Raw genomic sequence first — 15636 nt, 5'->3', positions numbered from 1 at the left:
TTGGGGAGTTAAAACCCAAACCTTATGTGAATTTGGAGGCAGTCTATCTGTGATGTGAGTCAAACTGAAACTTCAGATCTGAACACCTGCAAAGAAGATTTGGAGCCAGAGGCTGTGGCTTGAGCCCCTCTTTGTTAAGTGGTCCAAACAATAGTGGCAGAAATGTTCCCTGTTCCCAGCGCAAGCTATTTATGACAATGCCCTTTGTTAAAGGGATTGTTCAAGGGACGGTAAATTACTCTGCCAAGCTTCAGTTTTGAGTCAAGAGGAATTAATGTTTTCCTGGCATTTGCATTTACCTTGTCACATAAAAAAGAGACACATTGGTATTGTGATAGTGGGAAGGAGAAGAGGAATTAACCCTCTCTAGTCCGTATTCTTGGAGATGAAAATACGGCTGGATAATCACAGTAGATCCTTTCTCCTGGTGCAGTCAATGTGAATTTTTCCTATCAATTTCCTTGCAGTCAGCAGGAAGGTGTCCTTTCTAGGGGGTTCCTGATAAATGAATTTCAGCTCACTTCCCATATATTTACTTTTCCCGGTGATAAAAAGATACGAATGCCATGAAATAAGAAGCACATATCTCAGCAGTAGAGGTGTTGCTGTAGTGGAAAAATGGACTTTGACTGGCCTGAAATTGAAAGATTTCAAAATACTTTTACTGATATTGAATGATAAATATGTCTTCAAATACTTAATATTAGTTTGATGAACATGTTTAGACAAAAGTAAATGGAAATTTGATTTTAGGACTTTATTTAGCTTTCATTACAGACAGGACTAGTCTGTCTTTTAAGTCTGTATGCAGTCTTACAATTCCCATACACTGCCTTAAGATTTCACATATTAACCTTTATTTTTCTTCTTTTGCAGATACGAGCAATCCATTTGTAGAGATGCACAGTGATATACCTAAAATAATAAACATGGCTGTAGGAAGAGAAATGATCATTCCATGCAGAGTCACTGCACCAGACCTTGCTGTTACTTTAAAAAAGGTATCTCTATCCAAGCATGCTCTGAAAGTGTTACTGTGGGTGATGTTTTTGTTTGTTTACAGCTATTGTAATGCTTTTGAAATATTTTAACAATTTAATATTTCTTATGCAACATTTCTGGGTGTCAGTGTGTGTTCAGAAATATTTCAACCCTGGAGGCTTCATTTTGTGTCACACAGAAGGGCTTCATCAAATCTCCTACAAAGGGTGGGAATTTGCTGAAGAAACTTGAACTTTTCATACTATTTTATAAAGTCATCACTGGCAAAAGTTTCTTAAGCCCAGGAAGGAATTTCTTGTTAGGAGAAGAGATTTCCTCCCACCTCTTCCCCTGCCCTTCCTCCCTTTTCCTCTTCTGTCCTCTGGAACAGCCAGTGAGTCCCTGGAGACTTGCTGTGGCTGTACAAGGATCTTTGCAAGCCTTTGCCCTACCTCACTCCCACCAGAGACTCTGCTGCTTCCGTTTACATATATGCACACTTAGACAAGGGATGGCTTTACTTTGTGGAGAAACTTTGCAGGGAAGCTGCAAAGTTTGATGTGGTGAGACTAGTTTTAGGAAAAAAAAGAAAAGATATTTCCATGTTCTGGGGGAACATTTGTCTCTTAGGTGCCTTAAGAGTTACATGGAGAGCTAACTGAACCATATGTATGTAGTAAAGTACCTGGTATCATGACAGAGAATAGGGCATTTTTTAAAGCTACCTTTTTTTTTTTTTTTAAAAAAGAAGTGGAGGTGGCAAAGAAGTTTGGTTTCTAAACAGAATTATGTTCATAGTGGCAATGAAAGTTCACCACTGTCGAAAGGAAAAGAGTTTTGTCTTTTTATAGAATACCATGCAATTGCCAAACAATACCACCGTAAGATGCTTATCTAGTGCAACACGAGTCTTCCATTATTCTTTGACTGCAGAGCTTTACATCAACCACAAATTTTATCAATTCTTTCAAGAGCTGCCTTGCTAATATAGATACTTAATTTGCTTTTTGGTTTTCACCTGTTAAATTCCATGAAAGAGAACAAAAATGCAAAGAAAAGGAAGTGATCTGACCCAGGACATTGCCCTATATGTGTAGATACACACACAGACACGCACACGGAGTTCTCCTGCAAGAAGATGCACAAGGTTGTGTGGCAATAAAATCAAAACCAAGTGAGACTTAGCATTCCATAGAAGGGGTGTTGTAAATTTATTTGGGCACTATAATGTTGCATCTGAAATCTCAGCATATTAGATTTCTAGCTGAGAAAATTCCTGTCAGGTTTCTCTCATTAAACAATGTATATTAAAAAAAATTCTCCTTATTTGGAGAAGATTGAACCATAGCTACTCTCTTCTTTTCATATCAATTGCCTTTAGCTTGGGCTTGTAGTGTAAGGCACAGCTTTACACCATCAAAAACAGATGTAATACTCTCTGAAGGAGAAAGAGGAGGTGGAGCCAAGTCTTGAAAGAAAGGATTGCTTGCTTACATGTTTTGCATTCCAGGAAAAATAAATGTGCTCCCTAATTAATCCTAGAATTTCCTGAAGCATGTAATCTACAATGCATTACATCATATCTTACTTTATTTATCTTCTATGACACCCTTATATGAAGATTCCAGCAAGGTTCTACTCACAAAGCAATTAAGAGATGTGTTAAATTCATTCCACAGCTGCAGGTGTACTACTGCTGGAGAAACGGCAAGAGCTATTTTGTGTTTCCCATCAGTGATAGAGGCAGAAGTTGGTGTCCTCATAATGCAGTCCTCTGGAACTGGAAAGAAAATCCCAGCTTTAGTGTCATTAGGTTCTGCCTTCTATATTGATTGCCAGGAACTATAAAGACAAAGTATTTTTAATAGTCTCTCTCTTCTGGAAGGGCTCCCTACATTTGCATGAGCACAGCCTCCAGCATTTGTTTCTTTGCAGTGCTACTTCTTAGTTTTACTGTACCAGTACGGGTAAGGTTTATTATCTGTCTTCAACACTGCAAATTATTTTTTTACTCAAACTTCCTCTTTACCTTAGGCAAACCTTTCTAGATACTGTGTTGCTTTCGTTTTCAGGCTGCACATCTGTGCAGATTGTATTTTATAGCATGGCAATCACATACGACATAGGAGGGGGGTCTTCAAAAATCAAGAAGCTAATAGAACATGGACTGGGAAATGGGGATGAAGCTTTTAATTCCTATTTCAAATTCAGCCTTCAGGTCCTGATATAACCTTTGTTTACAGCAGCTGATGACCTTTTTCTTATCATATGAAGAATTGTGAAATCAGTTAATAATTTTGATGCTTAGTAGTTAGATATTCAGAACCTCTGAAACCATAATTCCTATCAACATGATTCTGGCAGCCTCATTCAGGATCCATAAAATAAGATAAAACTTACTGCAAGTAAACTGTGCACTTCTCTTTCCTCTTCATTTGCTCTTATCTTGATAAATGGAGAAAGTATCATCTTTGATACATACAATGATTTTATCCATTTTTTTACTGATAATCCTTTTGGATTTTCTATCATAAAAACAATGGCATTCATAGGAATAGAAGTAAGTAAACTTCAGTACAAAGAATGAAAATTGAAAAACCCCAAGGGATGTTGTGAATCACATACCTGGATAGTCTAAATTTTTTATAATACCACCTCATCCTTCCCAAATTGGTGGAAGGGAAAACATGAAAGAAAAGACAAGCATTCGAGACTCTAATGTACATTTTTATTAAGCTTTTAGTTGTCTCTTTCCAGTACAAACTGCCTTTGGAGATGTGGGGAACCACAGCTTGACTATAACTTTTGACCACACGTACGTACACAGTATGTGGCTGCACTGTGTTAATGCCACCAGGTACAAAAAACATTCAGCAAAGACTAAGCAAAGAAGGGGGCACAGCCTATACCAAAAATAGTTGCATTTGAAACAAAGTACAAAGAAGGTAAAAGGCCAAGAATGCACTGGGAGCCACAGTGATATGGTTCACAAAGATTAGTATGTAGACAATAAATTCCATGTTAATGCAGCCGTCGCAACAAGCTGATTCTTTGAATGCCTCTGACTCACTGTTGGTTCCCATCTGAAAGCTATTATTGTGGCTGAATTTATCTTCTGCTGCTTCAGTGGAAGTCCCACTGTTACAGCACAGTGTTCCTTCATAGGTTTTCTACTTCTGTGATGACCAAATGGCCAAGATTTTTGACAGGGCCTTGAGCTACCCTGGCTTAGGGGCAGGACCAGATGACCTCTGGAGGTCCCTTCCAACCTAAATTGTGATTCTTGGATCTTCTGTCTTGTACTGTCCATGCAGGGATCAGCATGATGATGACCATAACATCTTTCTAGTTGCTGGTCTGGAAGCTGGTTTAGGGCAGAGCAAAACAACTGCGGTTCTCTGAGGGTGGGAAACAGGTAATCTGAACCAGTGGGGTTGGCAGAGAACAGCATGGAGAAGAGCTGGGTAAGAAACTGCAGCAAGCAGGGTGAGAGGGCAGGGCTGTGAAGGGCTGTAGGCTGAGCACCCAGCCTCCATCCATCTTCTCATCTGAGACAAAGTCCTGGTATTCCACCCTCCAAAAGGGACTTGTTGCAGCATCTTGGGTTTTTCCCTTAGAGATTTGGTCAGAGACCAGCTATGTCACAGTGGTCTTCTGCTAGTCAGAGACCTCAGTTTTCTGAAGTTTTCCTTTGAGTAACTTAGTGTTGTGTTATGTTTTCACAGATGACTGGGTGTAACTTCTTAGTCTTTGGGCTGCAAAAATATTATACATAAAAGTCGTGGCTCTAGTGGTTTTGAGGGGTGTCAGATGAGTAAACTGTACAGGCAAAGATTTGTCTCCAGGATAAGTAAGCCTAGTGGATATCCAGACAACTCACAGAATTACAAGTCGCAAAATAGGACTCTTCTGGGTGTTTTGGTTACTTTTGTATTCCTGGAGTAAGCATAATACACAGTTAGTAATACATCAATTAAGTAATGAATGTGCAGTGAATGCATTCCTTGGGAAATACCAGTCTAGGAAGGCTCTGACTCTCTGGCTTCACTTTCTTAATGAAAACCTATACAGATATATACTCAGAAATAGTTTGGTTTCTACCAAAGCAGCAAGAGGAGAAATCCAATTGAAGGTCTCGGAAACATAACTATAAACTAGTTAAATCAAAGTTGAAAGGTTTTTTTTAGAACAGGAATGGCAACAGAGCTTGTAGGGACCAAGACATTGTTGAATGGTAACCAGCGGCCTTTACTTGTGTGTGTGCTACACACACTTCCCTGTGATTTGCATGCTTATTATAGCATCTTATCAGCTCTTGTAAAGATAAGGAATTCTACCACGTCATTTTGTGCTCTGTATTTATTGTTCATTTGATTCATCATGAACTTAGTTATTTTGGAGGAAACGGCATGAGATGAGTGATTATGGTCTCGAGGGTGTATTTCTGCACAGGCTGAGCAGGCAGCCACGAGGGTGCCACGTTGTAGAGAGAAGCTGTACCACACAGGAAGGAGACAGACATTCATGCTTCCCCCAGCCTCTGACAGCCACCCATGCCGGCTTTGCCTGTAGGAAGGAAAGGGCTGTCCAAAACATAAGTCCTCTGCTCAAATAAAGGGGAAAAAAATTCTGAAGGGACACAGTGTGACTATTGCACAGCGGGAAGTGATGGGCTGCAAGGTGCTTAGTTGATCCAGTGATCTTTCCTTATGACAGTAATTCATTTAAACTCTGCTCTGTGCCATCATTAAAAATATCTTATTTTCACCATGAAAATGGGTGTTATCAAAGTAGAGTCATATCCAGGCTTTGTCCTCATGGCTGGTCTCTCTGCTATCCAAATGGTGGCATTTGTTCCATCAATAAGATAAAACAAAATAGCACGATCTGAAAATTAGAGGTTTTGTCTGAGCTTCAATGGCTATGGCAGGCTTTACTTTTTCAGGGTTTTCTTTATACCATATTAAAATGGGGCTTAAAGTGCAAAGGATCATAATGTAAAAGATAACTTGTACTGCTGAAAAAGTGAATGTTTGATTCCATATGACATTTTTAAAATTTGTTTTTAAGTCTTTTAGGCAAAATAAATATGATATGCATCGATTTGAATCCTGGAAGGAATTTCTTAAAGCCAGAAAACGGCAGGAAATTAGGTCCATTTGTCATCTCCATTGAAAAGTGTGTATTTGTTTCTCTTTGTTGAAACTAGGATACTTAATTGCAAACGTTCCTGGAGATGAGCACTTTAGCTGCCAACCAGAAGCCAACAGAATAGCAGCCCGAGTGCTGAAGCTAATGGTAGTGTCAATCTATTGTGTCATAAATTACATCCTGTTATAAATAATGAAATCCTGGAAACAAATGCAACATTCGCCTTCTTCACCCAGGTTTTTCCTCTATTTTGTGATGAAAATGTGATTTGAAAAACCCACATCATTAAATGTCATCCTTTTCATGTTGATTGGCATTTTTGTGGGTGCTTTTTTCCCCCATCCCTTTTTTACAGGGCTACTTTGATTAGAGAGTAAACATGAGGATGAGTTGTTTTTGTGATGTGTGTTTGGCATTTCCAGATTCCACGAGAAACCCTAATTCCTGATGGCAAGACAATAATCTGGGACAGCATGCAAGGCTTCAGAATACCTAAGGCAACTTACAAATTCATCGGGCTCCTGAGCTGTGAGACCACCATCAGTGGGCACACGTACAGCACCAAGTACCTAACACACAGAGAAAGTAGGTGGCATTCTCCACCCCCTGCCCCTCAGAAAGCACCCTGCCCTGCTGCCATCACTAATTGTTCTCCCTCTTTGTCATGTGCAGCCAACACAATTTTTGATGTTCAGCTAAGCACCCCGCGTCTTGTCAAGCTGCTGAAGGGAGACAGCCTAGCAATTAACTGCACTGTCACTGCAGCCTGGAACACCAGAGTGCAGATGACATGGACTTACCCTGGAGAGGTAAGTGCTGTGGTTGGAAAGAAGAAACAAGAGGTTTCCCACAGATCATGCTGCATCTAGCATCCCGGGAGGAATTCTGCCTCGGAATGCTTGCCGTTGTTTGCATTCCATCATTTTGACCCTTGCTGACATGTCTCTTAAGGTTTCTTTTTTTTTCCTTCTGATGCTTAATTTCATAAGTAAACATGTTTACACAATGTGCTCTGGTTATGTTGCATAATCACGAGCAAATGCTAGAATTGTTTCATCTCTGGGAGCTTCTTTTCAACCTGATGAAGCAAGAGAAATTTATCACCCCATCCCAGGCAAGGGCTCTCTCTTGTGACAAAAAAGTTTTCAGTGAGGCTGTCTTCTCAACACATTCGTTTCAAAGACTGGCAGACAGTCAGGCACCCGATTCGAGCATGTTTAGAAAAGATATTTTGATTTAGCTAGCCAAAATCTCATTTGTTAAGTGTCACACGAACAATCCTCTTGTTTTGACAACTACAGGAATGATCTTGAATGTGCTTCTCCACCCCCCGCATTGGGAGCATCCTCATAAATATTTGTCACTTACAGAATAACTGCCAGGGAGTCCGTGTAAAACTGATAAGAAATTTGACATTAGCTTAAGGTTTACAACTCCCATTCCTTTCATGTCAGTTTGATTTATGCTGGTGATTCAAGTCAAGATCATTTATTATGTCACTCATTGTATCAAATCACAGACTAAAATTATGATTGCATTATATAGGGAAGATTAATGCAATTGTTTATTGCTTACTGTAGCCATTTTCCCTGGCATTTTTTCACCTCAGAAATAAACAACTTAGCAACTAGAAATGCTCCCAATATATTATATTGCTCTTTGCTGCCCTACCAAGCCCTATCTGGGCACCACACTTGTGAAATTGTTCTTTGTTTTTATTTAGATGGTAACTGAAGGGTGCTCAGTGTTTATAAGACATCAACAATGTCCTGGGTTAAATAAACTTTGAGGCCAAATGCTGAGGGGGAGTTGCAGGAAATAACTCCTCAGAGTCACATTATCTTCAGTTCTACCCTGCTATTCCCTTGCCAAATCTAGTCCCTTTTCCGTCTGTAGCGTTTCCAGAATTCTCCCCTCCTTGTGTTAATGTCCTTTTCTTCTCTGTGTCTGCTTCCTATGGCACTGAATCTGGGCACCAAACTATGTGCTGCTCTTCGTATCATGGCTTCAGGGATATTTAGGAGCAGTGCTAGACAGTGGTGATGGGGAGCTGGGCATGTTGATGTCACAGGCTGTACAAAAGGGAGGATCTTCCTCTGGAAAGTACTAGTTCGGATGCCATGACAACTTGGGTGAAGACAGGGATGATTTGCTCTATCACGTTGCTTATATTTTTTATTGTTCACCCTCTGAAAATGTTAAGCATCTTTTGCTTGTCTGTGCTGTACAAAGGTGTCCGGGATTTTATTTTTTTTTTATTAAGTTGTGGTGGCAGTACAGAAAAAGAAAAAATCTTACTAATCATGAAAACTGGTTTGATTGAGCTCTTTCTTGTTCATTTCTTTGGCTTTTTTAGATAAGGAAAAGAGGTTCTATAATGCAGCGTATTGACCAGAAGAATTCAGAGGCCAACATTTTTTACAGCATCCTCGTTGTGGACAGAGTGCGGGACATTGATAAAGGCCAGTATACCTGCCATGTGAAGAGCGGGCCCTCGATCAAGGCCGTCAACACCACGGTCATTGTTTATGGTAAGTAGTGGTGCACATTTGTAGAATATCCAATGGCTAGGTACCAAGGTCAGTCATGTGATAATTTTACATCATGACAGAAGGTAAAAGTGAATTTGTAGCACATTCATTACAGGCAGAAAAAGGGAGACAAGGGAGAGAGGCATTTCAGAAGGGAAAATGTGCCGTTTCTTCCATGACTGTTTTGTATTGCTGGCAATAGACATGTTAATGTTCAATTTCCTTGCTTTTGTCTGCTAAATATTGTGATGGCACTGTCCTCAGACAGCTCTAGCAGATAGAATCAGGGAAATTCTAGTCTGGGGGGGAAAAGAAGGTACAAGTGTAATTTAAAAAGAATCCCACGTCCTCTTCTACAGTACTTAAGCATTTCTTTCTATGAAAAAGTAATGAAGAAATAAATACCCTAACACTACATGGAGCTGGTAGTTGGTAGACCATCCAAAAAAATGCAAATCATTACTGTGGTTTTACAGCGGGACCCTTGATCAAGTTCCTTATGGTTTTTCTGGGCCTTCTGTGAAATCTGGAAATTTCTGAGCTTATTTCAAATGTGTATGAATAAGGACTTTTTGCATTATGACTCTTTGAGAAGTGACCTTCTTTGGGACACCCTGTTACAATTAGAACTATCCAGGATCTTTGGAGCACCATTGGGGTTAATGACCAAGTAGGTGGTGGGTGTCCTCTACAAGAGATGACTCATGATCAGAATATGGATTTGTTTCATATTTTCAGTGATGTATCTTTTCCATCCTGTCTGGAAATGTGGCTAAGCACTCTGTGTTAGTATTCTTAGAGAGAATTTCAGCCCATTTTCTCTATTTAAGCTCTGGATTAAGGCGCTGGGAACAAAGGATGAATCAGGATAGCCACTTACTGTATCTTAAAGAGATAAACTGCATCTGTCAGAAACTGAGATTTAGATTAAAATTAAAATCAGAGAAGTTTGAGATTAAAGTTAGAGTCAGAGAAGCTGGGACTGTTGAAGTCATTCATATAAGCAGCCCTATCAACAGTATTAGAAATACTGTATTAGTATTAGTATTAGTATTAGCCCTATCAACCCATATTAGAAAGAGCCTGTGTGAATAAAGGTTTGCAGAATCAGGGCTGTATCTTTAAAACTTGACTTGTGTAATTAAACTACTCATTAGTCTTGTGCATATTATTTTCAATGTACGTGGTAAGTTTGATTAAATGTTGAACTTGTTTAATGGATATCCATCATCTTTATGCAGTTCATAATATGAGTAAATATTGCACTGTAGGTACCATCAAAAGGACGCTCAAACATTTTTTATATTTTGAATGTTTTATTTTGCACAGGTTAGCAGGGGAGAAAGAGATATTTTCCAATATATTGCATGAATTTTCTGTTTTATTTCCTCTGGTAAAAGCCATCAGCTTGGCAGAGAGTTGGAGATATGGGGCAGAGAAACTGGAAAAGAACAAATTCCAGCAGGTTGATATTATTCCAGTGAAGTCACAAAGATTTGTTTCTTTGATGAAACAGCTGTTTACCAATGATACAGAAAATTTCTGCCTTTTCCTTTGCTATTTCTCTGAAGATCTCTTAAATCCTCTCTGGCAAAATGTTTTCTTTTGGAACATTCATTCATTCTTGGCCTGTAGGAGAGGAAAGGTCATCTGATCATCCTCAGTTCAGCCTCCCACATACTAGAGACCACTTTATCTCTTGTGCCTTTTTTTCTGGCTGGAGCACAACGTGAGTTTGGCTAGAGTGTATCTTCTCCCAGCAGATTCATGCCTTGGGAACTGCATCTCAGTTTTTCGTATATTTGTGGTATTCTTTTTTATTTTATAGATCTCTAGGAGGTTAGGCTCTATTCTTGCTGTTAACATGTGGGAGTATCAAAATTATTAAAGATAATTTTTTGAGTCACATTTTCTTTAGTAGAGCTACTCTTTTTGCAGGATGAAAATCAGTAATACAAAGCATATTTTTTATTTTGTTTAAGATAAAATGTTCATTAATTTGAAACGTCGAAGAAAAACTGCGCTGGAGGCTGTAGCAGGAAGAAAATCCTATCGTTTGTCTATGAAAGTGAAGGCATTTCCCTCTCCAGAGGTTATATGGTAGGACAACAGTTACTTCCACATATGCATCCTGGACATCTTTTTATAATAAGGTTGGGGAGGAATTTTTTGAAGTTTCAGAGCTGCCTGGGGTTCTAACTATTTATGGGAACGTTACCTCCATTTTGCAAGTGCAACAAAGGAGATATGCAAAGTTTAAAGCTGGATCCTCAAAAAGGTTGGATATGTCTCCTCTTGACATCAATGGACACTCTACAGCTAAATATCTCTGCCAGCCTTGACTGAAGGGTTGCATCCAGCTTCACTCATACCTAGAAATGAAACCTGAACTTGCTTTTCAGACAGTAAGAGAAGGAAAAGAGGGCTTTCATTAAAATAAATTGTTGACTTGAGTCATACAGACATGCAAAAAAATGGAAGTTGGTATTTTTCAGTGATCTGCAGGTTGTAGATGTATTTCAGCAGAGCATTCACTGGATCATTCATTTTGTCTCATCTATGCTGTGTTAAGAAATTTTTGGAACACTTTTTTTAATTGATGCAAACCACTTTCATACGTAACAATGTTATCTATTCATGATCTCAAGAGGGTTTTTTTTGTTTAAATAATTTTAAACAACAGTACCTCTGGCTCAATTCATTGAACTTTAACAAAGGGTCTATGACAAGACTGATTAAGAAAACAAACCATACATACATGAACAGTGGGAGTTCATGTTACAGCCAGGAATTAATTTTACTCCAAAAATGTTGTTTTACTAAACTTTTATACTTACGGCTCCTTGTGGTAAACTAAGGGGTGACTGTGACACTGATGCCAGCCATTTTTGCATTGTTTTCTCTTTCTCCAGTGTTTGAGTTCATTGACTACACATAGACAACCAAAACTTCTGAACTAAAAAAATCTCCAAACATTTTAACAAATTTTTAATTTTTTTTTTTAATTTAAAATTGAGGTTGGTCAAATGTTGGAATGAATAGTCCAGATTAGTGGCGGAGTCTCCGTTCTTGGAGATACACAAAACCATACTGAAAATGGTTGTGGGCAACTTTCTGACCTTGTTTTGTATAGGACATTAGACTAAATAACTTCCAAAGACTTTTTCAGCTGCAGCCATTCTGTGGTTCGGTAAAATACACATACAGTGAAAGGCTTAAATCCATAAGTTCTTTGACCAAATTTTAGTGCTCCTCTAATAACAGTAAGAGTTTTCTGTAAATACTTACTGAAAGCTGTGAATCATTTAGATCAAATCCATCATCATCATGAATGTGTTGCACCCTTCTACTACCATCATGTTAACCTTCTTGAAGCTTGTTAAAGTGCATTTTACACTGTATTTTAGATTTTGATGTTTTGCTTCAGAAATCTGTGTGTGAGCAACAGCTAGTACTTTCTATGTTGATTTTCTGTTATCTTTAAAAACATTCACTTGATAAGAGGATATCTGATTCTTTAGTGCTTATCTAATCTACTTACTCTTCCTCTTCCTAAAATCACAGCTGTGCTTAGAGTACTGTAATACTTTGTCCCAGGATGTATTCTGAGGTCATAAAGAAATGGCCAGTGCAAGGTGATGCAACCTTTATTTCTGTGACCAACTCTTAGCCAAAATGGTTGTCTTTTAGACTAAATGGCAGTCACATCCATGGACAACTGGGATCTTCAGAGACAGAGTTGCAATTTTCAGCAACTCTCAAATACCATAGAGCCCCGTCAGATTCTTATCAATTTTAATATATGGACTACTATTCTCTAAAACAGTTTACAAATGTCAGCAATCATATTTGAAAGGAATGAACAGGTCTCTGGTAAACAGAATCTCAGACTGGAAATCCAATCCCTTTCCAAAGATTGAGGAATATGATGTACCATGGGTGATTTAAGCAGAAATATTTTTCAGAATTTTGATTTCTGGAATTCCATGGAACAGGTTAAAAGATGGGCTACCTGCTGCTGAAAAATGTGCCCGGTACATTGTCAAAAACTATTCATTAGTCATCAAAGATGTTGCTGAGGAGGATGCTGGAAACTATACCATAATATTGAGCATTCGACAGTGGAACTTGTCAAAGAACCTTACAGTCACTCTAACAGTAAATGGTAAGTTTGCTTCTCCAAGCTAAACATTTGTAAACGCTCAATTTCCTTTGAGCTGGATTGTCACCAATCTTGCACACATCAGGGCATTGTGGGTTTTCTTACTGGCTTCGTGGACCCAAACCCAAGCCTCATATGCAGGCTGAAAGACCCAGCTTTGAACCAGAAGATGGATGCTGGTTTTCATTAGAAGTGTTTCTGTCTTCCACAGCCACATACTTGTTCCTGATGACTTAAATGCATTACCAACCACTCCTCTGACTTGACTTAGGACTGTGTTTTTATTTTGTTCTCCTGGGGGGTTTTCTTGTTACTTGCACTGCAGGAATGTAGTATTTTTATAATAGTGCAATACATTGGAAATAAGCTGGTTTTAATTGCTTTCCAATTTTGACCCTTTCCAGTGAAACCGCAGATATATGAAAAGGCCGTGTCATCATTCCCTGATCCCAATCTGCATTTACTAGGCAGCAAACAAGTGCTGACATGTACTGTGTATGGTGTTCCTCCACCTAAAATTACATGGATGTGGTATCCCTGTAAACAAAACCATTCTAAAACAAGGTAGGACAACATCTTTACTTTTATTTAGTATGCCTTCTTTTACTATTGCACTTAAATATTTTTTACAAGCATAAAGCTTGCTGTAAACATTGCTTAGTTAATAAAATTGTCTACTTTTTGTCAATATATTTTTCAGTGGACATGTAGTCACAATGTAACTTTTTATCCATAGTTATTTGAAAATGGAGGGCAGAGTAGTATTTGGTATTGCTGTTTGGGTTTATTTACAGTTCACTACTATTCATGCATGCACTATTGGTCCAGAAGCGATAATTGCTTTTGCATTTTCATGAGAGAAGACAATGTCTTGCAGTGTTCACATGCTTTCACATGGAGAAGTTTTCCTCTATGCTTTTCTCCACGCACAGTGACTCCTATGTGTGGCTTCATTTGAAATCAACAGAAAACATAATAGCAAATTCTTCCATTATGAAGGTCAGATCTGCCCTGTGATATGTTTAATCATAGGTTCAGTTCAGCAAGCTAAATGTGCCCACCATTCTCCAGATGATAGTTAAACAGGGCAAAGAATAAATGGCACCATGCAAGCTTACTTGATGCTGATGTGGTACTCAACTAAGCCTCTTTTCACATTTTAGTTTTCTTTTGAACACTGTTTCTTATGATTAGGAGTTTGTTTTGACTCACTTATCCACAGCTCTTCCTGCATCATGAAATCTGACACAAACTTAATGGTTAACACTCAACCTCCACAAGAGCATTATCATTAAGTTGCTATTGGAGGGTTCAAACAGGCAAGGTGTTTGGACCACAGCCCAATGAAGATATTTAAAAACATAACAAGTTCACAACACAACATTTTCTCAGTTTCAGTTGACGAATAAGCACATTCCCCAGGATCTCACTTTTTTACCGCTTTCATAGAACTGGAATTTAGCACCAGGCAAATATTTAAGTACATGCTTAATTGCAAGAGTACGAGACACATCCTTCACTTAAATAGGACATCTCAAAACTAAGGGTCTCAATACTAAATATCTCAAACTAAGAGTACTTTGAAGTGCTTTGGTGTCTGTGGGAGAGTGGTCAGCACTTCCTAGAAGCACCTGTTATTTTCCCCACTATGTCTTTGGCGTTATGCTGTATGGCTTTCTTTCTGTGCCCTTCTTACCAAGAGGTGGCACTAGCAATCTCTCCTCTTGGTGGAATAGGTATTACCTAAATTCTCCATTTCAAGGACAGGTGAGAGCTGCATTTCCTCTGATATGCTACCCTACAAGGACAAGTTGCAAAATTTGTATTTGCTAATAGATGTAAAAGAGATATCACAACATCTTTTAACTGGAGAAACCTTGAGAAAGGCATATATGAAAATTTTCAGTCTTTTCGTTTCTTTCAAAAATTTATGCAACTATGAATAGTCTGGATTGAAATCCAGCACTGTAGAAGCAGTTGGTTCTTCCTTGGGAGTTGAGGTGCTGCTCATCTGTTGTCAGATATTTCCTTTAGTAAGCAAGCACAGGTCTGCACTCCAGCACAGGAGAGGGTGTCGTCAGAAAGAGGAATTAACATCTGCATGCAGGTGTTCAGTAATGTGCTGAACTGTAGACTCCATTAAATGCTAATTAGGAGTGTGTTTGAGCAGGTGAACAAAGGAGAAGTGTAACAATTTAAATCAGCTATTGGCTCTGCTACAATGTTGTTTCCAGACTGGCTTCCAAATTGCCTTCATAATTGTTCCGTGATGATTCCCTTTAACCCTCTTCCCTTCTTTCTCCTTTAACTACTCATTGAAGAAGTAGTCTGGAGAACCATTTTTAATGCTTTGCCTACAAGGAGTGGGATGACTCCCTCGGAATAATATGAAAATTTACTATTGCAGAAAGGCAGAAATACTTGAGTAATTACATTTTGTCTCCTGCTCCAGGAAGGGAACCGAGTGGAGTACCTCAGCATTTGGCACACCTTGCTCAGGCTGATGTCTGTGCAGGTTCAGGTGTTCTCCCTGAAGAACTGGAAAACCCTTTAATCCCACCTATTTCATTACAGTTCCCTCTTTGTGTGATGGGAGGTTTGCCTAAACAACAGATTTAATTTATGTGTACCTTGTGCAAGAGACAAGAAGCATATCTTGTTCTGCCATTATGCCTTTTTTTTTTGTATTTATCTGCCCAGCATTAGGTTTCCAATACTAAAATGTTGCTCTATTTGTGCTCAAGTCGTGCTTGTTTCTGTACACAAATGTACCGTGTACTTTAAGTCAATAAACCCCTACAGGTTACCCTT

At 38.8% G+C, this 15636-nt stretch overlaps 1 protein-coding gene across 1 annotated transcript in view; it reads left to right on the top strand.

Moving 5' to 3' along the window:
- FLT1 (fms related receptor tyrosine kinase 1) overlaps positions 1–15636 on the top strand; it is a 108695-nt gene that overhangs the window by 24329 nt on the left and 68730 nt on the right. Inside the window, exons 4-10 of the mRNA XM_066175934.1 lie at positions 877–1001; positions 6555–6717; positions 6805–6941; positions 8489–8663; positions 10646–10763; positions 12659–12828; positions 13230–13389. Of these exons, the coding sequence (XP_066032031.1) occupies positions 877–1001; positions 6555–6717; positions 6805–6941; positions 8489–8663; positions 10646–10763; positions 12659–12828; positions 13230–13389 (1048 nt within the window). The remainder of the gene's footprint in view (positions 1–876; positions 1002–6554; positions 6718–6804; positions 6942–8488; positions 8664–10645; positions 10764–12658; positions 12829–13229; positions 13390–15636) is intronic.

Source organism: Chamaea fasciata, unplaced genomic scaffold (genome assembly GCF_029207755.1).
Source record: "Chamaea fasciata isolate MVZ Bird 193981 ecotype frontalis unplaced genomic scaffold, bChaFas1.0.hap1 SCAF_2, whole genome shotgun sequence".
Classification (NCBI taxonomy): Eukaryota; Metazoa; Chordata; class Aves; order Passeriformes; family Sylviidae; genus Chamaea; species Chamaea fasciata.
The sequence above is the reverse complement of the archived record's forward strand: the minus strand, read 5'-3'. Positions and strand labels throughout refer to the sequence as shown.